The sequence below is a fragment of the Telopea speciosissima genome, chromosome 4 (genome assembly GCF_018873765.1).
Source record: "Telopea speciosissima isolate NSW1024214 ecotype Mountain lineage chromosome 4, Tspe_v1, whole genome shotgun sequence".
Taxonomy (NCBI): Eukaryota; Viridiplantae; Streptophyta; class Magnoliopsida; order Proteales; family Proteaceae; genus Telopea; species Telopea speciosissima.
The window spans coordinates 69,820,476-69,845,465 of NC_057919.1; the positions used below are offsets into that span (position 1 = coordinate 69,820,476).

The 24,990-nt window shown below is 39.6% G+C and overlaps 2 protein-coding genes across 3 annotated transcripts in view; both read right to left on the minus strand.

Moving 5' to 3' along the window:
• Positions 1–3,667: 3,667 nt before the first annotated feature.
• LOC122659832 lies at positions 3,668–5,787 on the minus strand. The gene is made up of 3 exons (XM_043854973.1): positions 5,451–5,787; positions 4,227–4,348; positions 3,668–4,122 (listed from the first exon to the last, which is right to left on the minus strand). The coding sequence occupies exons 1-3, from the start codon at positions 5,785–5,787 to the stop codon at positions 4,006–4,008; spliced, it is 576 nt and encodes a 191-aa protein (XP_043710908.1). The 3' UTR covers positions 3,668–4,005.
• Positions 5,788–9,952: 4,165 nt separating this feature from the next.
• Positions 9,953–24,990, minus strand: part of LOC122659831 (ubiquitin-like-specific protease ESD4) — a 43,037-nt gene continuing 27,999 nt past the window's right edge. For both annotated transcript variants that reach the window (XM_043854971.1, XM_043854970.1), the window contains 2 exons: positions 11,403–11,475; positions 9,953–10,564 (listed from right to left, as the gene is read on the minus strand). In XM_043854971.1, coding sequence (XP_043710906.1) covers positions 10,502–10,564; positions 11,403–11,475 — 136 coding nt within the window. In that variant the 3' untranslated portion in view covers positions 9,953–10,501. The remainder of the gene's footprint in view (positions 10,565–11,402; positions 11,476–24,990) is intronic.

A 24,990-nucleotide genomic window follows, 5' to 3' on the forward strand; every position in this document is an offset into this window, starting at 1 on the left:
CTCTTTACAAAGGATTATTATGTAATAAAGTGATAGATTAAGGTATTTTTGTAAATCAAAAGAATATATTAAAACAAATAAAATGCGATTTGTACTTTACAGCATAGTTGGAAAATTGGCTTCTGACTGGGACGAGTCACTCTAGTCGAGTCAAAATTTTGGAAAACAAGGTCAAGAGGCGTGTAGACTAGGTTAGGATAAAAAATGATGAGACTGTCATAAATCGACCGAATCAAATAAGGCTCGGTAGCTTTACTCGAGTCCTGAAAAACTCGACAAGTCTAATCATAAAAAAAACCATAAAAGACAATTCACTTAGAAACTGAGTTGAGTAAAATAATAAATCCCCATTCTAAAACAGTAAGAAACTCTCAACTCTTTGACTCCATTCTCTTGTTCAATGGTATAAACTCAAAATGAATTGATATGTGATTCTTATTTAATCTGGTTTCCTCCCCACCCCCACCCCCACCCCCCAACTTTTTTGTATTTTTCAGATTTTTTTACTAATTTATACATATTTAGTGCATTAAAAATTAAAAAATATGAGTCGCCTTGACAGGGTTGACAAAGCCAAGTCCCAAGTTTTATTAAAGATGAGCCAAGTTAGAAAACCAGGTTTTCCAATTATGCTTTATAGTATAATGTAACACAAGCGAAAATGGTCTTCGAACCTAAGGCATAGCCTATGCCTACAGAGATTCTCATTTTTATTGTTTTTCCCGTCCTTGAATAAATGAGTAAAAAATAAGAATGTGTATAGGCAAGGAAAACGCCTTTGAGTTCTGGAAACTCTTTCCCATACCACAAATAAGGGAGAGGGGGTAATACCGCAGTAGGGAGCAATGACAGGTGGGTCTTTGTCGTGGAAAAAGATTTTATTTCACATTGTAACTTCCTCCATCTATAACTAAATCTGTTTGTAAAACCGAATATATTGTAACCTCTTTTTTCTAACTCTTCTCTCCTTGTTTTGAGCAGTTTAGAATTGGAGACTTTTTGGTTTATGATTCTTTTAGCTTAAGGTTAGATAAATGGTTCAACTTGAGCCAAAGCCATGAAAAAAAAATCAGAGGGTGGCTTTAGTTAAACCATTTTGCATAGGAAAGCCAGCTAAGAAAAGAGGAATTGTAACCATCGGTTTTACAAATCCGCCTCACTTTTTTGCTCATATTTTTTATACATGTTCAATATTTTGAGGGTAGGTATAGAAATTTTACAAAGAAAGAAGATTGTACCAAATCCTACATGGGCTCCTCTCTCTCCATAGCAGCCCTCCCCCATCACCTACTGCGTCCCCCCTGACCCGTCCCACCTCTACCCTCCTGTTTGCTGCAAACCTCTGCCCTGGATCCTCACGATCTCTGCCACTACCATCCAAGCTCCTCCTCATCACATGGCCGCGAACCATTCTTTATAGGCAAACAACACAGCCTTGAGAACAACCTTGGAAGTGCAGGTCATGCCCTCATCGAACAGATGGTCAAACTTTGGGTTAGCTGCAACGTAGTTCAGATGTGGCAACCGTGAGCTTTGGCAAAATCCACATGACCTTCTCCGACGCATTTGATGAAGTAATGCCCTTTGCTAGCACCATCGTTATCAGGCTTGATTCATGCGAGGTAGTCAACATCCAGAGGAGATGTTGGTAACGATCTTCAAGGCCAGGGCATGTTGTGCGGAATGGGGGTGTGAGAGGGATTTCCGGCCAGGGTTCTCACGATGGCGAAGAGGGGTGATTTGACATCCAAACCTACTAAATACATACATGAGACCTTGCACAGGGCATCCGGATCCACCACATCTCTCTACAACATGGGCATGAAGGTTGCATATGTATCCTACTGTTATAGGTTTCATTCAGCATCCGAGCTTCAGTGATGGTGACAAGAACCGAAAGGGAGACCATTGGTATCGACCTGGGTACTACTTGTGTAGGACAGTGGCACAACAACATTGTTGATATCATTGCCAATGATCAGGACAATCATATTCCTCCCTCCTACGTCACCTTCACCGAGCGATTGATTAGTAACAGCCAAGAACCAAGTAGATGATATCTTAAGTTCTTCAGTACGATCTTCACCAGAGTCAGAACTATCAACCGGGGGGGGGGGGGGGAGAGGGGGAGCAGCACGAATACAGTGAAGTCTTTGTGTCGGGAGCAGAGGGTGGGGGCAAAAGGGTGCGATAGGTAATGGAGTAGCAGGGAATTGATTTGAGGAGGGAACAAAGTTGGGGGAGAGAGACACTACAAGAGAGGGTGCTCCAGGAGTTGCAGTGGAGGGGGTAGAAAGAGCAAGGGCAGGGGAGGGGTGCCAGAGATGGAGAGGGAGAGCAATAGGGGGCAGAGATTTGTTTAAAATAAATTAACAAAATTACCCAACAAAAAAGAACTTGTATGGGTAAATGAAAAATAGTTAGGTGAATTGCTTTACTCTCCATAGTAACGAATAGAAGAACCGTTTACCACAAAAAACAAAAAAAACGAATAGAAGAACCCAAAATAAAATTTCTAATTTAATATTAATTAGATTTCACTTCACCTTTTTTATATTTCTTGCAACCAGGAGGCACTTTGAAATTTGAATCTGGTAAAAAAAAAACCCAAGAGTAATGAACAATGCATGACTTAGCAGCTTTTGTGCAGTGAATCACTCCTTGGAACCCGATAGCAGTATCTCTAGATAGTTTATTTTTCTGTACATGTATGATTACTTGGCTCGTTAAACATATAACTAGTACCATCTACTGCAATATTGTCGAGAGAACAAAGCTGCCTGCTAAAGGCTTGAAGCATTACTCATGTTTTAAGAGTCACAGAATGTCATACCAGGTTCATGTGCTATCATTAGGCATTCAATTAACTTTCACAACTGCAATGGGAACTAAGAAGAGGTCCTGAGTAGCTTTCTCTCTCCCCCTCTTTTTTTTTTTGGGTGGGGGGGGGGGGTGTCGGGAGACTCAAGCATGTGTTTAGTTTAGCAAAACCCTTTGGTGGATACCCACACAGTAGTTCTGTATTTTAGGCCCTCATCCTTGTGATGGATGACCCATGATGGTTTCTTGTATCTTCCTAGTCTAGAAATGAACATTGGAAAAAGTTTCTAATTCCTTGCTAGGCAAAGTTTGAAGACTTCTAATTATGATGTACGTTTCTAAACTAGGAAGATACAGGAAACCATCATGGGTCATCCATCACAAGGATGAAGGCCTAAAATACAAAACTACTGTGTAGGTATCCACCAAAGGGTTTTGCTAAACTAAACACAGGCTTGAGTCTCCCAGACCCTCTTCCCCACAACCCCCCCCCCCCCAAAAAAAAAAAAAAAACAAAAGAGAGAGCGCTACTGAAGGATGCATGGGAAAGACCTCTTCCTAGTTCCCATTGCAGTTGTGAAAGTTAATTGAATGCCTACTGATAGCACATGAACCTGGTATATGACATTATGTGACACTTAAAACATGAGTAATGCTTCAAGCCTTTAGCAGGCAGCTTTTTTCTCTCAACAATATTGCAGTGGATGGTACTAGTTATATGTTGTTTAACGAGCCAAGTAATCATACATGTACAGAAAAATAAACTATCTAGAGATACCTAGGGATACTGCTATCAGGTTCCAAGAAGTGATTCACTACACAACGTTATAGAGATGCAATAAAGGTAACCACTTATACTACTCATAATATTAAATGGGTATGAAGCCCATAGATTACAGAGTGGAATGTGCAGTTTAGGAAAACTTCTACCAAATATTAATAATGTTAAATAATCACCTAAAGATTGCCTCAAAAGTACAATTGAATAAAATTATGTAATCAAAGAACCTAAAGTCAACAGTATACTTTGTATGTTCAACCTGGGACCGTGGCAAATCCTTGATAAACCTGGCTTGAATTTGGAAGCATAATTTATCTAATAATCCATAACATACATAAGTGCACAAGAGACATAAGACAACCTTAAAATTTCTGAAACCATTTAACAATACAAGCTAACCAAGATCAATGGGACAAAATCAAGGGGTTCTTATCCTGATTGATGTAATACCTTCTGCACAGTTTCTCCAAAGTTGCAACTGAATGCTGCATTGCATTTAATTTTGTGTCCATGAACATACTCTGCCAAAGTGTGAAAATGGTCACATATGATTCATCAACAAGAGAAAGAAGAAACCCAACCATTTTACTAACTCACGAAACAGCCAGGGAAACAAAAAACTTACCTGGAAGTCATCTCCATATTTTTCAATTAGTTGACGGACATGAACACGTTGTATGGAAGTCAAAGGTTGCAAAGGTGCAGTTTTCCCATCTCTTCGTTTTTTCCCTAGTGCAGATTTCAAATCTACACAAGCCCACAGAATCAGGGAGTGTTAGTTGGGAATTTATCAAGCAGAATCTAGCTTCATTTGGGAAGGCAAATTAGACAAGCAAGGAAAATAAAAAAGATTTTAAGGTCACCTTTGAATTCTCCATTAATTTCTTACACTTAGAATTCAGAATTCAAGATCCTCAATGTTCATTGGTGTGTGTGTGTGTGTGTGTGGGGGGGGGGGGGGAGGTTAAAGCAAAAACCCAGAAATAAAACAACCCAAAGGCATTTGAACGAAAGAAAAGAATTGGCTGAACAAAATTCTCATCCACATCCAGGTAACACTATTTTAAATGGAGATCATCTCCACCCCTTTACCAGCTAATGCATTAGACTGTCTGATGTTAGCTAGAAAATGGCAAATTTTATAATATGAAGTGCCAATTGAACACGAATTCAACAGGAATGACTGACTTAACATTTAAACAGAGAGTTCATCCTAATTGGTATTTGATGAAGAAGAAGAAGAAGACATCGTTCAATGGGTTGCTCACTAAACTTATGTGTTAAAAAGTAATTCTATGCAGAATCTTTACTAGAAGAAGATACAAAGAGATCCTAAATATGAATAATTAGGGAGAGAACTAGAGAATGGCTGCACCATGGAAATCAACAAGAGAAAGCTCCACTAAGGTTGGCACAGCCCAGAATTCATAGTATGAAGTGTTGTTTGATCAATTTATTTCAAACATATGAGTCACGATCAGATGTTATCTAAAGCTCATTCTCAATACTTTTTCCTTTACTCTCCCACGTAACCACAATAAATTTCAAACAACACTAAAACCCTATCACAAGGCAAACGCAACAATGGCAACATTTTGTTACGTTCTTAATCTAAAGCTTCCATGAAGTTATGAACAACATTTCTTAACCGTCAAACGCTTCTATGCACGACTACAGAAGCTAGTTAAGCTTGGTTTCTGGAAACAAGAGTACCAAAAAAGGGAAGGTACCAAAAGGGGTTTAACCATGTCCTTAGGGACCAAACAAATTAAATCCATGGGATGTTAAGAGTTAGAACTTAGAACAGAAATTGAGACAAAAGCACGAGGGGAAGGGAGGACAAACTGACCATCTTCTTCGAAATCGCTATCAGAATCGATGGTGTCGAACTCAGGGGCAGGAGCTGGGGTGGTCTCAGCGGGAGGAAGTACTTGCAGAGAATCGCTTTCGACGATGTGCGAAGTCCGAGATCGAACACCGAGCAGATTAGGGTTAGAGACGACACCGAAAGACCTGTAGTTGCGGAGAACACTACCCTTAGCGTCCCATTCGGATGAATCGCCGAGAAGGGACCGAAGCTTTGGGGGCATATTGAAAGCTGGCTTGAAGACATTAGGGTTCTTCTTCGGCAATCCCACTCTCACCTTTGCCTTCGACTTCTTGTACTTCCGGCGAGAACGACCCATGTTCCCTCTCTCTCTCTCTCTCTCTCTGTCTCTCCCAGTCCTCACTTATATACAAGTATATGATACAGAGGCAGGGTTTTATGAATCGGGAATCGGGGAATCCGGGAATCGGATTGGTGAATCAGCCGATTCGAATCAGAATCGATTTACACCGATCCCACTTTTCACAGTTCCCTGAATTGGAATCAGATCCGAATCGGCCGATTTCTAATAATGTTCTTTGCAATCCACCTTGAATCGGATTGATTCAGGCCAGTTGGACCAGAATCAACTCTGAATGATTCTGTGCCCAATTATGTTTATTAAAACTCTATACAGATGTATATATCCACAAGTAAGGGTGTCAATCGGTTGGCTGAACCAGTTTCGATATGTTATTAAACCAATTCGAAACCAAACTGTCAGAGTTAGTTTCGATTAGGGGTGCATATTTGGCCCTGATGGATAGTGCCTGCCCTGAGCCCGAATAGGGCCTGGGTTGAGATACCTTAGCACTGAGGGTGGGTCAAGGTTGGAAATTTTTTACCCTAAGTTAGGGCCGGGCCGAGACAGGGTTGGGTCGGGCCACCCGAGCCCGGCCTGGCCCGACCCAACCCTGTCTTCTTCTTCTTCCTCTTCCTCTTCTTTCTCCTTTCTTCTTCTTCTTACCAGCTTGGCCAGCCCTTGCATTTTGCATCTCCATTTCTCAGCCTGGCCAACACATGCATTTCCCTTCCCAACTTAGCCAGCCCATGCATATCTCCCTTCCCCTCGTGATCAGGGTCAATCAGGGTCAGGCTGAGGGTGGGGCCGGGTCGGGCTTGAGCCCAGCTAAGGGGACTCAGGGTTGGGCTAGGGTTTTAAAAGGCCCGGCCCAACCCGATCCTATTGTAGCCCTAGTTTCGATCAGGTTTCTTATCAGTTTTTTATTATTGATTTGTAATCTGACTACTATTGGGTTTGATCCAATTGATTTTTAGGTTTACGTGTATATAAGAGGAATTTAATAGGAAATTTTGTATGTCAATTTGGTCTCAATTTTTTATTGGATTCGATTTGTTTTTTAGGGTTTCAGTGTCTAGCGGTTCTATAAAACCCAACCCAAAACCAAATCAAATAAAGTTTTGGTTCAATTTGGAATGAACTGGGCAATTTCGATCCATCTAAGGGTTCGGCTGAACTTTGACACCCTTAGCAACAAAATGAAACCTTTGTAGATTGTTATAGCTCTGGGCTGATTACATTATACAAATCCAATGGTAGGTATTAATGTGAATATTTTGGTTGGATTTGTTCCCATCAGCATTCCTATCCAAACTACCTCCACTTGGTTCGGATCACAATCCTATTATCCTCAATACTGTGATCTCCAGAGTTTCCCATAGAAAACTCTTTCATTACCAGGAGGCTTGGCCTTACAATCCTGATTTTCTTAACTTCTGTCTTGAGAATTGATCGCAATCTAATAATGATTCCCTTACAGCTAAGCTTGCTAGCTTCGGTAGAATCCTTAAGGGTTGGAACTCATCTATCTTTGATCATATTCATCTTTTGCGTGACAACCTATTGAAGGACTACTTAGCTATTGATGATTCTATTACTCATGTGTCTAACCCCCACTTTAGAATCTATGGCACAAAGAATCAATTGGACCTATGAGTGGCAGAAGAAATATTCTAATTCCAAAATTCAAGGCATTCACACATCCATGATGGTGACCGAAATACTAAGTTTTATCATGCTATCACCAAACATCATTCCCGAAAAAAGAATATTATGTCCATAATTGATGAGAAAGGTAATCATTTACTGGTACTCAGAATATTGCTAGAACCTTTGCTTCTTTCCTCCAAGATATTTACACTTCATCTAATCCCCTTGATCCATCATTTATTGAATGCTTAATTCCCCCGGTGTTGAATAAATCCGAGGCTCGTAGTTTGAGTATCATGCCATCTAAGGATGAAATTAAGGAGGTCTTCTCACTTGGACCTAATAAAGCCCCTAGGGTAGATGGTTTTCAGGTCTGTTTCTACAAAAATTTTAGGGAGACTGGGGGAACTGATGTTTGCTCTTTTGTTAAGAACTTTTTCTCTACCCAGCTCCTCCTGTTTGGAACCAACCATAGACCTCATCTGTTTGATACCCAAGAAAGAGGATGCCTCCAAGGTTGGAGATTATAGGCCTATTAGCTTATGCAATGTTTCGTACAAGTTCATAGCTAAGTTACTAGCTAATAGGCTTAAATATCTTTTTCAATCCTTGATATCCCCTTTTCAAGCTGCTTTTATACCGGAAACACAGATTACTGACAATATTATTCTATCCCAAGAGATATTCCATTTTCTAAGAAAAAAGAAAAGAGGGAAATATAGACTCTTAGCCCTCAAAATTGACATGGCTAAAGTCTATAATAGAATAGAATGGAGACTCATTAGAGTCATCTTTGAAATATGTGATCTCATCAATCATCTCCATTCCTCTGTTTCTTACCCCCATCAAGTTGAAAGGAAGTTCCTTTGATCACATAGACCCTTCTAGAGGCATCCAACAAGATTGTCTCCTCAGCCCCTATTTGTTCATATCAGTTATGGAAGTCTTATCCAGACTTTTGTCGGCATATAGAAATCTGAATATGTTTAAAGATATCAAGTTAGCTCGACATGCTCCGAAAATCTCACTTGTTTTTTGCAAATGATACATTTATTTTTTCCATGCAACTTTATATGATATTATCACAATTAAATCCATTCTTGATCTTTTCTCTGACTGATCTGGTCAATATATTAACTTGGACAAAAGTGGAATTTGTTTCAGTCAGAATGTTACAATAGAGGATCACAAAAGATTTTCCAATATTCTTGGAACTAAAGAGATGTTTCAATCGGCAATTTACTTGGGCAAAAATCTGTTTCATTCTAGGTCCAAGTCATAGAGTCTTCATCACATTGTTCAAAGGGTTCAAAATGGATTATCTTTGTGGAAGCAAACCTTTTATCGTATGCAGGGCGTAGAATTCTTACACAATCTATTCTAGCTGCTATCCCTATCTTCTGTCTTGCTTTGCTTTACCCATTAAAATTAAGCCATCTTATTTTCAGGGACAAAATTTGTTCTCCCAAGTCTAAAACAGGACTAGGCCTTTGAAAGACTGCCACTCAGAATAAGGCTCTACTTCTTGAAATGGGTTGGAGACTTTTAAATGATTCTCAATCTCTATGAACCCAATGTTTGCATACAATGTATGCTCATAACTGATCTTGGTTTGATCTTTGAACCATGAAAAACAAGAGGATCTTGGACTTAGAACAGCATAGCCACTATACTTCCAACCCTAAAGAGACATTGTCAGCAGAAAAATTATCTCTAGACAAGTCTCTTATCATCTTACTCCTTCGAATCATACATTTCTTCTTTACCAGGTTAAAAGTTTTCTCTTTTATTGAATCACTTTCATGGAATTTGGATCTACTTCCAAACACTCTTCCCCCTCACTCTGAAGGAAAACTTTTGGCAATGTAAAAAAGCTTGGAAGCAAAACAAACGGGCAGATACAATTAAGTTTCAAGTTAGGAGAATCGGGCCCAGAATCAGCCTCAGTTGATTCCAAACCGATTCATCAAGAATCAGCCTGTTATAGGCTGATCCACTTTATTGGATCGACTTCAGAATCGGTTAATGATGAAGAAAAAAAAATCTCTTCACCCTGCAACCTCACCCTCTCCGTCACCCACTGTCCCTCCTCCGGCACCAGCTCCCCCTCGCCAACACACCCTCCCTCTCCTTCCTCACTAGCTCTCCCTCTACGTCTCTCACCCCTACCCTGCAACACATGCTCATCATGCAGAGCAGTAGATCAACGAGGCCAGAGGCTTGGATCAGGGAGGAATTACTTCACCTGACAAGAATTGGGTTGATTCGGGATCAGCCAATTTTGAGTTTCCTACTCCTCAAACCATGGATGCAATTAGTAACAAAGATAAGAATACATAAGATTCGGCCAGTAGCCAGTCTGAAGATCCAGACTTTAGTTCGGCATTGGGGGAATCATAATGCTCCAGATTTGGGACAAACTCACGTTAAGAAGTCAGAAAAATTAAAATAAACAATTCTCACACATCATCAAATAAGATGGAACAATCTACGTAAGTTTTGATGACTCAAAAACTACACCAAGCTAGGCCGCAAAATAATATAAACTGTCAATATTTGTAGAGTTGGGGATTCTCATGTCTCTGAGTTTGTATGTCAAAACCAAAAAAAAAATTCATATGCATACAGTAGCGACAAAATTTCAACATTACATCAACCTTTCCCTGAACTTTCCCAAAATGCAGCATTTTTCATTACAATTGGGGACTGGTAACAAACTAAATTCCAGAGAAAAATGGCTAGAATCATTGAGGGGGAAGAGGAGGGGAGGGTTGGTGACCCTCGCGAAGCAAAACAAAAACAGTAACCCGGCCCAATATATACAAGCAAGCAAATCCATCTCATTGAAGGCCAGAAAATAAAGCATCCTCAGTACCAGTCAGATTGTGCTATCAGAAGACTGAAAAGGCTTGCTTGAGCTGCATGGCACCTACTCTAGGGCTTCCATGTATACAAACAGGCTTGTCCATTCTCAACCTGGCAACACAAGTTCATCTTTGAACCACTTTCCCTGGTGACCAATTTCCATACTAGTTACATATTGTCCAAAGCCTGAATATTAAACAGATTAGCTCCTTATGGTTCACTGAGCTTTCAACCTTAGAATCTCCTTGGCAGTCCTCCGCCGGAAATAGGGCATGTCTTCCTACAAATTGAAACACACAGGTAGATTCAGCTTAACAAATGGTAGATGGAATTCATGTCTTATTGCCACAGAGTGGAAGAGTCTCTCATGCCCAGTCATCAACAACATTAATCCTTACTCTTCTGGTATTAAGACCCAAATAGGTTACCATGTGTATCATGTTTAAAACTCTTTTGATGCCATTTGGACTGTCAAATGACTAGAAGAAAATCAAAAACCATTTGTTTCAAAAGAAATATTTCTTGGCCAAGCCCATTGTAGTTATGAATTATTTTGTATTTGTTAGTTGTCATTTGTTTGATGATTTTGATCGTCCATATTTGGGCATATGGCTGATCGAGGAAAGGAATTCAACCTATGATTGAGGTAGTGTCCATCAGTGGCAATTGTTTTTGTTTGATTGAGATACCATAACTTCATTGGAATAAACACCCAAAAATTTAAATCGGAAGTTGTTTTCCAAATTATTGTGTTGCATGGTAAAGTGGATTCTATTCTTGGTTCCTAAAAATTTTCTTTTGCTTTTAAGATGATACAGGTAAAAAAGTTTCCATTGAAACAAATTGGAGCCTTCAAGAAAAGGTCTCCCTTTCTGGGTTTTCTAATTCACTAGTTGTTTATTAACATTCCAAACCAGAGCTAGCTTTTAAAGCCTATAATAACTCCTTTGGACCCTAAATCATATTTTCTGGGGACGACCTAGATAATTCTTTAGACCAAAATCAGGCCAGCAGACCAAGATTAAAGAATCTTCTGCATTAGAAGAAGAAAAAAATAAATCATGGATTGCAATCTTGTTAGGGACAAAACCGATATATTAGAAATGCAAGAAAATTACCTCATTGAAACAGAGCCTTAGACCTTTACTGTAGAAGTCTATATATTTGATCATGAACATGCCACAGTCCCACCTGTTAAGGAGCAGAAAATTCTCTGAAATATTATCATGGGGACAGACAGAAATCCATGCAACAGAAAGAACTAAAAGCCAAAAGCAAAGGTTCAATAACAGTGATTTTCAGTTATCTCCCCAAAATGAATTAGTTCACTGTTAAACTTTCAACAATACACTGGGATGTCAATCCCAAAATATGTCTGCAGATCAAATTTTAAAATCCATCTGATCAGAGCACCCATTCAATGGATCAGGTCTTTTTGTCCATCTGATCAGAACACCCATTTAAGCATGTAAATTTTGCTTGTATTAGAAGGCAAGGTTCTCAAGTCCTATTCTTGAGGCTTTGTTGTAGCTGCTACCATTTGCTAGGTTCGAATTTGTTGTCAGGTTAAAGATGCAGTGGTTGGAGGTAGCGATTTCTTGGGGTGCATTTGCATTTCCCAATCAACATGGTGTGATGCAGTACCAGAGCAGCATAGGAGAAGAAAGAACCAGCCCAACTAACCCCCACGGTTTAGCTAAAACCATTCCATATTGGGCCCATATTCTGTCATACTATGGCCTGCGAATTTAACAGGTTGGATTGAGAGTGTGGGCCTCATGTGAATTGAGCAAAGAGTTCTTCTAGAAGATGCTTACAGGAGTATTACGTTAGATTTGGTACTATTTAGTTTTTTTTTTTTTGAGGCAGGTTAAGTTGCTAAGTCATTAGCAACATAACAGATTCTATTTTGGGGTTGTCACTTTCCTCTTGTGTTTTAGTAAGTAGATCTCCTAGGAAGTTTCTATTTTTGATTGTAGGCTACTTGGTAGCAAGACTTTTTATTTTTTGTACTACATCTACTCAAATTACTAAATAGAAGAGAAGGGAGACCCCACCCATGTTTTTGGGCTGTCAACCTATTGTGTCTTCAATGGATCAGGGCCTTGTGGTGAATGAAGAGTAACAAAGGTGGTGAAACCATGGACTAGTGGGTGGTGAAGCCTTACCTAGTTTTGGTGGTGAAACCAAGCCATATCCTTCTTTTCATCTTCCTCTTCTTTTTTGTTCCTTCTATTTTTCAGGCATACTAATAGCTTGCATGGCTGTTATTGCTGCAACTTGGACTGAAATAAATCTGTGTCCTTCCAGTGCTACTTAATGCATAATTGATCTCAAACCAGGGAAAGAACCAGTTGGAGATCAATTGCAATAGGATCGATGGTATAGGGACAAACAATTTTTTTCATAGAGTACAATCCCTCTTTTCATTTCTAGTCCCAATGAAAAACGAAATATGAAACCTCTATTATGGTAGGAGGGTCCTTACAATAATAGTAACTCTCCACTGATAAGGAAGAGTCACCAAAATAGAAAGTAACTAGTAAGTAGTAACTGCAAAAATAGTATTTAGTACTCAATTGCTAAGCGAACTAGTAATAGGATAGGATTCACAATAGAAGAAACTACTAAATAAGAGACCATGGTTGCCAAAAGGCTATTTGGTGTAGATAAGTCACTTGGGGCTTATTTTAGTGGAAATAAGCTTTCGGTTGGGTCATAAATGTATTGGGACTTTGATCCCATGGGTTTACTTTGTAATTGGCCAATTTAATGAGTCTAAAATATGGGTAGGAAGTAGGAAAACGAGATTTACTTCATTAGTTTAGTTAAGAGTCCTATTTTGAGTTTGTTTTCTTTATTATTTCACTTTCTTAGTCAATTTAGGTTACCTTATTAGTTAAGGATAGGGTTAGGCCTTTCCTTTTTAGTGTCTCAAGTCTATTTTTGAGTCTTCTATATAAGTTTGTAAGGGAGGCCAGCTGATGCAGACCCGGGTTCGAAATAACCCTTATTGAGTTGCTTGTGGACCCACCCAAGCAAATGAGCACTCAAATTCAAAGTTGATGGCAAAACAGTAAATAAGTTGAGGTTTTATAAGGACATGGCAGAATTGTAATTAAACCGAAGTTTATAATAGGATGGCAGAATTGTAATTATCAGAATTTCAAAACATAAGTAAAGGGTTCAACGTGTGGGTAGAAGGGTATTCTTGGAACTGAATCACTTAAGGTGGGGGTAAACAGAATAGCATTAATGAAATTAGGGTTTTAGTGGAACAATAGTGTCCTTCCATGCACTTTCAGAGGATTATATCTTCTTCAACCTTCGATAGAATAGAAACCCAGAAATTCAAAACGGAAAAACCAGCAAGCTTCGATGAAGAGAACTCCATCGATAGTACTCCATCAGTTTTAAGATTTGAATGATGGGTGGACGATGTACAGACCTCTCGAATACAACAAAGATTCAATAAAAACAGTAAGTGAAGAGAGGAGGTTTTCCTTTTGTAATCAGATCTGACCGGTACCTGTAGTTTCAGGTCTGAAAGTTGAATGCAAACTCACGATAGCAGAGGGCTTTCGGATCTGGGCTGGGGAGGTTGAACCGCCCTAAGGTGGGGAATCTCAACCCTAAAGCCTGAGGAACAACTGAACAAGAGCTTGAGAGGGAGGAGATCGAACCAGAATTTATGGGTCTACTACTACTGTCTAGAACAGAGCAGCAGAAAATTCGTTGAAGAAGGAGAGAGAGAAAAAAAAAGAAATCGCACAGAAAGAGGGGGGGGGGGGAGGCTACACGGCCTCCATTGGCTCCACAGACGTAAAACTCCAACTCAAATAATTTCATTCATTCAAATCTGATTATTCTTTGATTACACTAATATTTAAAAGAAAAACAATTAACGACTCCTAGTTAAACTCTAAAACTGAAATTAACCTTAAACTTTAATGGACTCATAACTTTAAAAAAATCCTAGATAGACTCTACCACTAAATAACCTATTAAAACTAAAACAGAAAATTACATGATAAACTCAGTAATAAAAACCCTATAAATAAATACATTAAATACCCTACTGAACCCAAAGACCCAGTTGGACCCCGTTCATCTTCACAAGGATACCCAAATGGGTTTGGGTCGGTCCAAAGCAGTAGACCTGCATCACCAGCATTGGACACGAATTTGATTTAATGAAATATTGGCTTTAGCCTTTGTGAAAATCATGAGATAGGTTGGGTGAGATGCCCAGGCTGAGATAGCCATTCCCTTCCCCCATCCCCCCTTCCTTCGGTTATTGAATCCAAACCCTAGTTTTGTTCAAATCGAGTTCAAGAGTGCTACAAGCTGCTGGGATTTCTTTCAATTGATTGTCACATCGATTTCTTGAAGATTATCACATCAAAATCATTGCTGCTTCAACAGGTTACAAATTTGTGCTTTTTTTTATTTGTTATTTCAACCAAGGAAATTGTTCCCTCATTTTAGTTCCCATTGTTCTCTTGGTTCCCTCATATGATTTTAGTTCCCATTGTTCTCTTGTCTCCCTTATTTTTAGTTGCCATTGTTCTCTTGGTTCCCTCATATGATTTTAGTTCCCATTGTTCGCTTGGCTCCCTCATATGATTACTTGTTTATTGGAGGGCCTTTTTTTTATTTGATCTTGCCTGGGATTAGACCTATTCAGGTTCTAGTCTTGCATTACTATTGGAATATTCATCAGAATATTCTCCACGCAATCTTCTTGTGATCTTCGAGATGATCTAATTCAAATCTTCTAGGAGATCTTAAAACCAGATCTGCAGTTTTTGAACTAGAATCGCAAACCATCTTTTTCCTCACTATGATCTGCATCACTACTGCTAAAGGATCCTCTCCTACTTCATCAATAATTTTGAAGTCTCAATAGTCATGCGGTTCTGGTTTTCTTCTCAGTTGTATCTTCAAATTGCTACTGCTGAAACTTTGGTTTCAACCCTTTGATTCAGTTCAAATTTGGTGAGTTTACTCTTTTCTTTATTACCTTCCACTGATATGAATTTGAAGCCAAACTATGTAGTTGATCTTTTACTTGCTATTTTGCTGTCTCCTAATTCCTAAAGTTTCTATTGTCTATCCACCCTTAGTATTCTTCATCTAACTGTTAGATTCTCAACATCTTCTAGTCTTTAGTACAGCAGGTTTGGACCAGCCTGACCAATTTTGAACCCCATCCCATGGCTGGTTTGTGAGTTATTCCATCTTCCACTTTCTGATATATTGACATAACTCTTGTTCACTGTGGGTTCTGTTCCTATGGTTTGTTGTCCATTAATCTGTCCTACAGGTTAGTGTTCTTCGTCGTGGCGACTGTGGGGATCCTGTTCTGTTTTTCGTCTTAGTGATGAGTCCCGCAAACCCTCAACCCATAAGGGGAGAAAAAATAACAGGAAGCTAATTTTATCTTCGTCTAGTTCGTTAATGTGTGCTTTCCCCTTATCTCTTCTTTTTATAATTTAGCTACCAACTTAAAAGGGGATGGAGGGTCCCACTAAGCAGTGGTTCCTGAGAGTGTAATTTGGTTATTGCTCAGAATCAGAAAGGGGAACTTAATCCTTCGTAATCACCAACCCTGCTGATCATATTCAAGTAGTTCATAAGGCCAGTAAACTATAGATATAATAAATAAGCTATAATTCAGAGAAGGCACATAAGGAGCTAAATGAGTAACCATAGTTCAAAATTTCGCGAAATCTCGATCGAGATTTCGAGAATTTCGACCCCCTCGAAACGAAATGACCCCTTGAATCAAAAAAATACTAAATTTCGATCGAAATTCTCGAGATTTCGAGATATTTCGAGACATTTTCAAAATCTCGCGAGATTTCAAAAATCTCGAGAAAATGCTTTATATAAAATACCATGTTTCGATAGTCTCGGTCGAAATTTCGACCGAGACTAAGAAACAGAGCATTTTTCCTCTTTTGCTTGGTTTTTGAAGGTTTTTGCTTATTTCTTCTTCAATCTTCCACTTCCCACTTGAATCCTTGTCACATCTACGCCGGAATCACTTGGAGAACAAACTTCTTAGCACATCTGTGAAGCCTTTCCACTATTTCAGGTAAAACCATATTCTCAAAATTGATTTTTTTTAGGGAAATGCTTGATCAACATGTTTGTTTGTGATGAAATAAATATATGTTAGACACCGGAAGCCGATCTACGACTTCACGGTGTCGAAATTTTTTTTTGGTATATATATTATTTATTTATTTTTCTACTTCAAAAATTGGATTTATTTACAACAAAAATCAAAAAATAATAGGGGTTATGTATATTGTATGGTGATGAATTAAATATATGTTAGACACCATTGGCCGATCTATGGCCTCATGGTGTCAAAAATATTTTTCTGCCAATAATTAATTATTTTAATTTTTGAAAATTATAAAAAATATTTAAAAAATTCAAAAAAATAGCAAAAAATAAGAAATAATGAGGTTTTTGTTTTAAAATTACTGAAAAATATAAAAGTAAATTGTGCATACTTCTTATTTGCTGCCCATTTACATATCTTTTCGATTTTGTTGTGCTAGGCCAATATTTATTTGAAAAATATTTTTAAAAATTGTTTTTAAATATGAGAAAAATATGAGGGTTAGGGGAAAAATACTAAATAGTTATATACTTATATACTTGTGTTAGTGCTCTTAAATCTTAATTCTTAAACATTTAAAATTTTAAACTAAAAGAATTGATGTGCTTGATGATTAATGAATTGTCTTTTATTCATGCAACAAGAAACTAGTCCGATTATGACGAATCGTGGTACACGCAGCGCGAGGCAAGAGGGGCAGAGGCAGCCGGCCCGGTCCCAGGGGGAGGGGAGCACACCCAAGCGCACTAGGGGTGACATTGCATGGTTGCATGGCACTCCAATTGATGGGGATAAAAGAAAATCCCAATGCAACTATTGTCACATGCAGTTTTTGGGAGGTGGTGCCACTAGACTCAAACAACATCTAGCTGGGAATTCTCCTGAAGTGGTCGCATGTCATATGGTCCCTGTGGAGGTATCTAGGGCTGTCATTGATTACATGAAGGGAGGGAGTAAGAGGAAGGCTCGGAGGGAGAAGGCAAAAGTAGATCTTGAGGAAGCAGTGAGGTGTACGGGGGAGGCCAATCAAGCCATCGTGATGATGATGATGATGACAGTGATGATGTCTATGTTCCTGATGATATAGAGACTGAGCAAGAGGCTAGGGATTGGAGACGAGCACAGATGATGAGCAGAGCCAGTTATCATGAGGACCAGGAGAGAGTCGAGAGACATAGAGTAGGTGGTAGTGGAGGAGCTAGTACCTCTAGAGCTGGTGCTAGTGGTAGTGGAGGAGGTGGGTTGCCTAATCCCTTTAGGAGATCACAGAGTACGAGGGCAGCTCCCCCTCCGCCTCCACCACCACAAGATGACCCAGCACTTCACCAAGCACCTGGTGTTTATAGAAAGAAAGGCAACAAACAACCAAAAATCAAGGGAGCATGGAAAAATCTGAAGGGGATGGTGAAGGAATCTATAGCTAAGTGGATGTTATACCATACCATCCCAGCAAACACAGCACAAGGCCCCTTTTATCAGACTATGATAGATTCCATTGCTGAGGCTGGCCCAGGGTATAAGGGGCCCACCCCATATGAGATTATGAATGTGTATTTGCCCCAACAGAAGAGAGAGCTTGAAGACTACATCAATGAAATGAGGGGGTTGTGGGAGAACTATGGGGTGACCATAATGTGTGATGGTTGGACTGGTCCTACAAGAAAGTCCATCATCAACTTTATGGTGTATTGTGATGGGAGGACAGTCTTTCTAAAGTCTGTTGATGCATCCAAGGAGAAAAAGGATGCAAAGTATATCTACAAATTGCTGAAGGAAGTGGTAGAAGATGTAGGAGTGGGGAACGTCGTCCAAATTGTAACGGACAACGGAAGCAACTACAAGAGTACCGGTGAGAGGTTGATGCAAAACAATAAGTACCGGTTGTTTTGGACTCCATGTGCTGCCCATTGTATAGACCTCATGTTGAAGGACATGGGAAAGATCAAATTGGTACAACATGTTGTGGAAAAGGCAAGGCAAATGACCAACTTTGTCTACAACCATGGGTTTGCACTAAACCTCTTGAGGGAGAAGTGTGGGGGTGACTTAGTGAGGCCAGGCATAACTAGATTCGCCACCAACTACATTGCACTCAAGAGTATAGAAACCAAGAAGTCTCGGATCTGAGATCAATGTTTGCTTCAAGACTGGTTCAATGGAATGGGTCCAATACCCATGGAGGTAGGGAAGCACAAGCTACAATTTCATCGGATGACTTTTGGTCTAAGTTGCATAAAGTGGTATAACTTCGGACCTGGTCAAGGTTTTGCATATAGTTGATTCTGCTATCAAGGGACCAACCATGCCACATCTATATGCTGCCATAGACTTGATGAATGAAGGTGTTTACAATGCAAATCCACGAGGTAGCAAACACTTTCTCAAAATTATCAAGGAGCGCTGGGAAAATCAACTTATGCATCCATTGCATAAGGTGGTGAGTGTACACTCTTTGTTTTTTATGCAATTACATCTTTTAAAGTTAATTTGAAGGATATATTACTAACTAGTGAATATGTAATGTCAATTTCAGCATATTATTTGAACCCCAAGTACCAATACAACATCATAGGCTTGGGTTGAATAATAGTCTTATTGACGCTGATCAAAGAAGTAGTTGCCAAGTTGGAGCCGAATAGTAAATTACAGGATATGCAACAATGAGGTGAGTCTTATAAGTTATAATTCATTTGGAATTACTCAATTCAATACTAAATAGTAACGAGTCATTACTAATTTTAAATATTTTTCAAATGATTATAGTTGAAGACTTTTAGGGATGCATTGGGAAGTTTTGGAACCGAAGCTGCACAGTAAGGCCGGACACGCGGTGATGCCGGTACTCATTAGTCATTACTTCATTAGTCATTACTCAATTCAATATCTTATTCTTTTGAAATGAAGGTGACATGTTTCTTTTGTTGTAATGCAGCTGAATGGTGGGTGTTGTATGGGGGTTCAGCAAACAATTTAAGAAAAATAGCAATCAAGGTTCTCTCCCAGACATGTTCAGCATCTGGCTGTGAACGGAATTGGAGTACATTTTCTCTCATCCACTCCAAGAGGAGAAATAGATTGGGTTCTGAACGTCTCTCTGACTTAGTGTATGTGCATTATAATTTGAGGTTGAAGATGCAACAGATACACATGGGACAAGAGGGTATCAGGGAAAATATCGATCTCGCCGACATTTTCCAGGTGGAGTCAGATGATGAAGATCCTATTGTTGATTGGGTGAGGATAGAGGTGAGCCAGTGTTAGATCAGCCTGGAGGTAGACTGACCCCATGATAGCTGAACACATACAAGCCGATGTGGATGACTTCATGGTGCGCAGAGGGTGAGGTACATGCACGGGACGCGTCACCCATACCGTTCGACTCTTGGTGGTGTTGATGAGGAGGATGAAGATTGGTCTATGTCATCTCGGTGGAGATGGTGGTGGTGGAGATGGTATGGTGGAGATGGTGGTGGTGGTCCTGGTGGAGATGGTGATGATGGAGGCGATGATGAAGGTAATGATGGACGTGATGATGATGGTGATGGTGGTCAAGCATATGAGGGAACTCGAGTCCCGTTTGTGGTATAAGAGCAGCAAGAGGCAATCCATGCCCCCACCGGCCCCACACCAGCCACACGGCCCACATTGTCCACCTCGACCTACTGAGAAAGCAGCGTGGCGATCCCGTCCTGGTGGTCGTGGTAGTGGTACTAGTAGGCGGTGAGCTTATGGACATTGATGCCCTATCGGCTCTGTTGGTGGGTGAGTATTGGCGATAGAGACGATGATCGAGTGGGCATTTCCGTGCCCCATCTTTTCATGTAGACAGCAGTCCATCTCCAGCACAATCAGAGCATGGTTCATCTCATTCACATCCATGTGGCGAAGGGCATTCTGGGCAGTACCCTTGGGGGCAGCAACCTATATCTTCTCCATCCATTCCCAGTTTTGAGTATGACTCCCACTCACAAGGATATAGTGGATCGTCTTTTGTGCATGACTTCTTTTCCTATATCGGCTACCCAACCCACCAGCGCACTGCACAACCCGTACATGCTCCCGGAGCCGTCATATGACTCATATCATAGTGGATCGATGGGTAGTACTTCTTCACGTTTGGTGACCTATATCCTAGGATAGGTTACCTTGTATGTTGATGATGCAGTTTACATGGCCACTGTGGATGACTACACTCGCTTCTTCTCCCAGACTATGACGTGGCATGCATTTGTTCTACAGTCGGAGAGCAATACACGTCGGCTCCAGTGGACCATGAGTGAGGTTGATCCTGGACGGCGGAGTAGTTATTATTAGCAAATTTGTAAACATTTGAGATGAATGATGACTAGTTGACTACTTGACTTGTAGCCTTGTAGGGGACAATTGGGGATATTGATATATTGTGATTTGGAATGTTTGATATCATCTTCTTAAATCTTAACTCTTAAGTTGTTATTTGTTAACTTGTTATTGACTTGATGTCTTATGTTCTTAATATTATGATTTATGACTTAACTTATGAGTCATTATGTTTCCAACTTAGTTCCAAGTCAATTTACTTGTTTAATGTACAATGTGTATGTATAAATATGTAATTAACTAAGTTATACACTTATACATTAGGGTTCGACCGTACATTGCCAATCAATGGTGCACATCCAAAACACCATTTTGGGTGACTATTTTTGCAATTTGAACATTTAAATGTGTTTATATAGCCTAAAATAGGGTTTCCATGAAGTTTCAGGCCTTAACTTGGCCTAAAACCCACCGAAATGACCTATCGAAACATACCAGAAAAAATACAATATTTCGACCGAAATATCCGAAATTTCGAATATTTCGGATATTTCGGTCAGCTCGAAATACGAAACAAAACGAGTTCTCGAACTATGTGAGTAACATGTTATGCAAGTACTGGATACTGACCAAATTCATTAGACATGTGATGCAGTTGCATGTGCATGGCTGGACCGGCATGACCCGATTTGGAAACCCAGACCGAGATGAACCAAATCCAAACAGTAGGATTTTGATCTAATAAAAGTTTGTAGGGGATTTATTTGTTTATTAGGATTATTTTTGTAATTTGTATTTTATTTTATTTTGGAGATTAGATACATAAGAGATAGTTTCCCAGTTTCCTTGTTTGAGTCTACTTCAGTTGATGAGAGTCTTTATAAGCTTGCATATAACTATCGATTTGGGAGAGTAGGAAAGATATTTTGATTTGAGTTGGTTGCTGCCAGCCAAGGATGGGCCATACTGTCATAGCCGTTTCAACCAGTGCTGTTCGCATGGCCTACGGTTGTGGCATAGTTGGTGTTTAAGGGCTACCCATGACATGGGTTGTGCCTAGTAGCATTTTTGTAATTAAAGTGAATAGTGCTTTGTATGACTTTTCAGGAGGGGTCACGTCCTTTTCTGAAAATCCCTAAAAAGCATAAATGCTACCTTGTAGGGGAGTGACAGGTTGTCAAGGAGTGTAAACTCGCCTACCCATTTAGAGCAAGGTTTTAATGTTTTCATTCAGTCAATGAATGTGCTTTGCTTTCCTACCGCCATAGTTGTCATGGCGTCGCCATGGCGTCCTGGCGTTGGGAGAGGGGGCATATCGAGCTACGCCATGGTGGATGTCAATATATCGTTCGATATGGCTTCCATGGCGACGCCATGGCGTCGCCATGGACGCCATACCACGATATGTTGGCATATCGGTCGATATTTGTACATATAAAAATTAGATTAAAATTTTTTTTTTTTAAACCATTTAATAGCTTAGATGCTTTGCTCCAAATCACATACACTAAAGAAAGACTATTGCTATCAAGCTTCAAGAAACAGGTTAGCCTATCATTTGATTTTTACTATTGCTTTCAATTATTTGATAGGTTAATCTATATTTTCAATTTTTCATACTTTCATATACACTAATGGATATTAGTTACACTTTCATGAATTAAACCATAGTGGCATAGTATATTAGTAGTAGTGTAGTACACTTTCATGTTGATTTTTGATGTTATAGGACATATATTATAGCATACTAAATGACATTAAAAATACAGAAAATAAAAAATTAAACATGGTCGACATGCTCGCCATGGCAACGCCATGGCGGGCGACATGTCGATATATCGACGTGACACCCTTCCACCGACTTGGATCGCCGTGACGCCGTGACAACTATGCCTACCGCCCTTGTGTGTCTTTGTTTGACTTTGCTCTCTTCCTGTTGACAGACAGTCTAGGCTACCTCATGGCTATCCTGAGCTAACAAGTGTCGCGTGGATGTTTGCTTGAATTGGTCCGTGACAAAACGGTTTCTCCTCCCCTTCCTCACTGTTGATCCAGCCCCTCTTCCCAATTTTATCTCTCCATTTCTCCCATCTTCCTCCTCTCTCAGATAATGATCTCTCTCTTTCCTAGTCTTTTCATTCTTCTCCATTCCCTGTCAATACCTTTTTTTTTTAATATTTCTTCCCACTTGCTATCAAACCATTCAGACTGTGAAAGATTTGTTTGATCTCCCTTGTGTCTTCTCCTTTGATTTCAAACTCCAGGGTTAGAGTCGCTACCTTAGGGCGACCGACCTTATCTGCAATATTCTAGTTTAAAATTTGCCGGAATAAAGACTTCCAAATCGAAATCAATCTCTGGTTCCTTGCCTTTTGCTGGTTACAATTTCAGGAATTTAATATTAATTACTCAGTAGTTCTTTTAGAGGGCGGACCTCGGCGCAACAGTAAGGTTGTTCCATTGTGACCTAGTGGTTGTGGGTTCAAGTTGGGAAACAACCTCTCCACGAAGCGGGGTTAAGGCTGTGTACATTATGACCCTGCAGTGGCAGGAGCTTCATGCACTGGGTACGCCTTTTTTTACTCGGTGGTTCTTTTGGGTGGTCATTGGATGGGTTCAAGAGGGCTATGAGTTGGAGATCATACCTAAAATTTCAGATTGATCCGCAATCACATGAACAAGTTCCCTCATCTGAAACAGATTCAGGTTTACGGCTGGTTGCCCTTGTTGAGAGGTTGAAGACAACATCCTCATGTAACTACTTAACCTATATTCTCTGTATTTACACAGAAATCTCTATACTTCTGATTTTGTTTGTTTAATTCCTGATTCTTATTTTTATGTTCGGAAACACCCTCCACGTAATTATTTACTTCCAGAAGAGTCCATAAATATGTTTCTCTTTCACTTGTTGATCCTGAACTTCAAAAAAATTACAGAATTGCCACTGACCACATTATTTTTAGTTTCTTTTACTTTGGTGGGCCCATAGAGAACCAAAAGGAGGGTTTTGGGAACCCGGGTTGCAATAACATGTCAAGTCCTGGTTGTCGCGATCTGGAAACATCTCATTAGGTTATCTAATAAACAGATGCATACATGGAAAGATACTTAAAACATCTTTTATTCCGTACAAACTAAAACCTAAAGAACAACCAAAGATAACTTCGTTCTTTATCTACCAAACAAAAGAAAGTTTATTCCTTCTTGTATGTCTGAATTTCTATTGCATCAAATATCTGTCCAAATTAAGTCAAGTCTGAAAAATTGTTCAGGAAAATTGAAGGTAACTAAATTACAAATTTTTCCTAACTGCCACCTTCTTGTTTTCTGCAGCGAAATCCTTGTTGGGACTGGAAAACTTATGTTTTTATTCATAAATTTCTAGTTTCAACCATGGGGAATCTCGTGTTTCTGGTAATTATGGTTTTTTTTTAACAAAATAATTTTTGCATCTATGCCACCTGTTGAAGTCGATAGTTATATTGGCAAATAGGTCTTTGTGTTATTTCTAGGTTTTAGTATTTCAGCATATGTAAGGGCAGTTTGGTCCAAGTCATATTAATTATAAATAAACATTAAGTAACCTGCGAGAGAACAGCCCTACCACGAGATTTGCTCTCTTCTTCTCCTCCTCTTCCTTCTTCTTCCTTCTTCTCTTCTACTTTCTCTAATCTGGTTTTCTAACTTCTGGTATTATAACATGGTATCAGAGCAGAATTAATCAGATTAGAGTACCCCCCCCCCCACGATCCTCTTCTGATTTCCCTTCATCGATCTTTGTTTTGTGGTGTACAGCCACCTATAGCTGTCTCTTCTATGATGTAATTCCACTCCTTGAAGAATGAATGGAGTGATATCTATTATTAACTACTTGATCTGATGATCGATTGGAGTTCTCCCTCAACTATTCTTGAAGACTGCTGAGATTGATTCCAAGGTAAAACCCTGACAATTATCGATTTTTTTTTGGGAAGTTTTTGCTTGATGTCCTGTGGTTCCGGCTTACTTCTACATGTTATTTAGTGCTTCTGGAGGTTATTGTACCCTGGTTTGGATGATGGTGCTGCTGCTTTGAAGTTTTTCTTCTCCTTCTCAGAAACCCTGAGATCGATTCTGCCTGGTTCATTGTTCTGGCTGCTTCGATCGGTGTGAGACTGCTGCTGTCTATTACCTCTGTTTTTGCTGAAGATTAGTCATCTTTTATTATCTGCTGCTGCTGTCTATTACTTCTGTTTTGGCTGCTTCTATTGAGTGGTATTGGTTGCTGC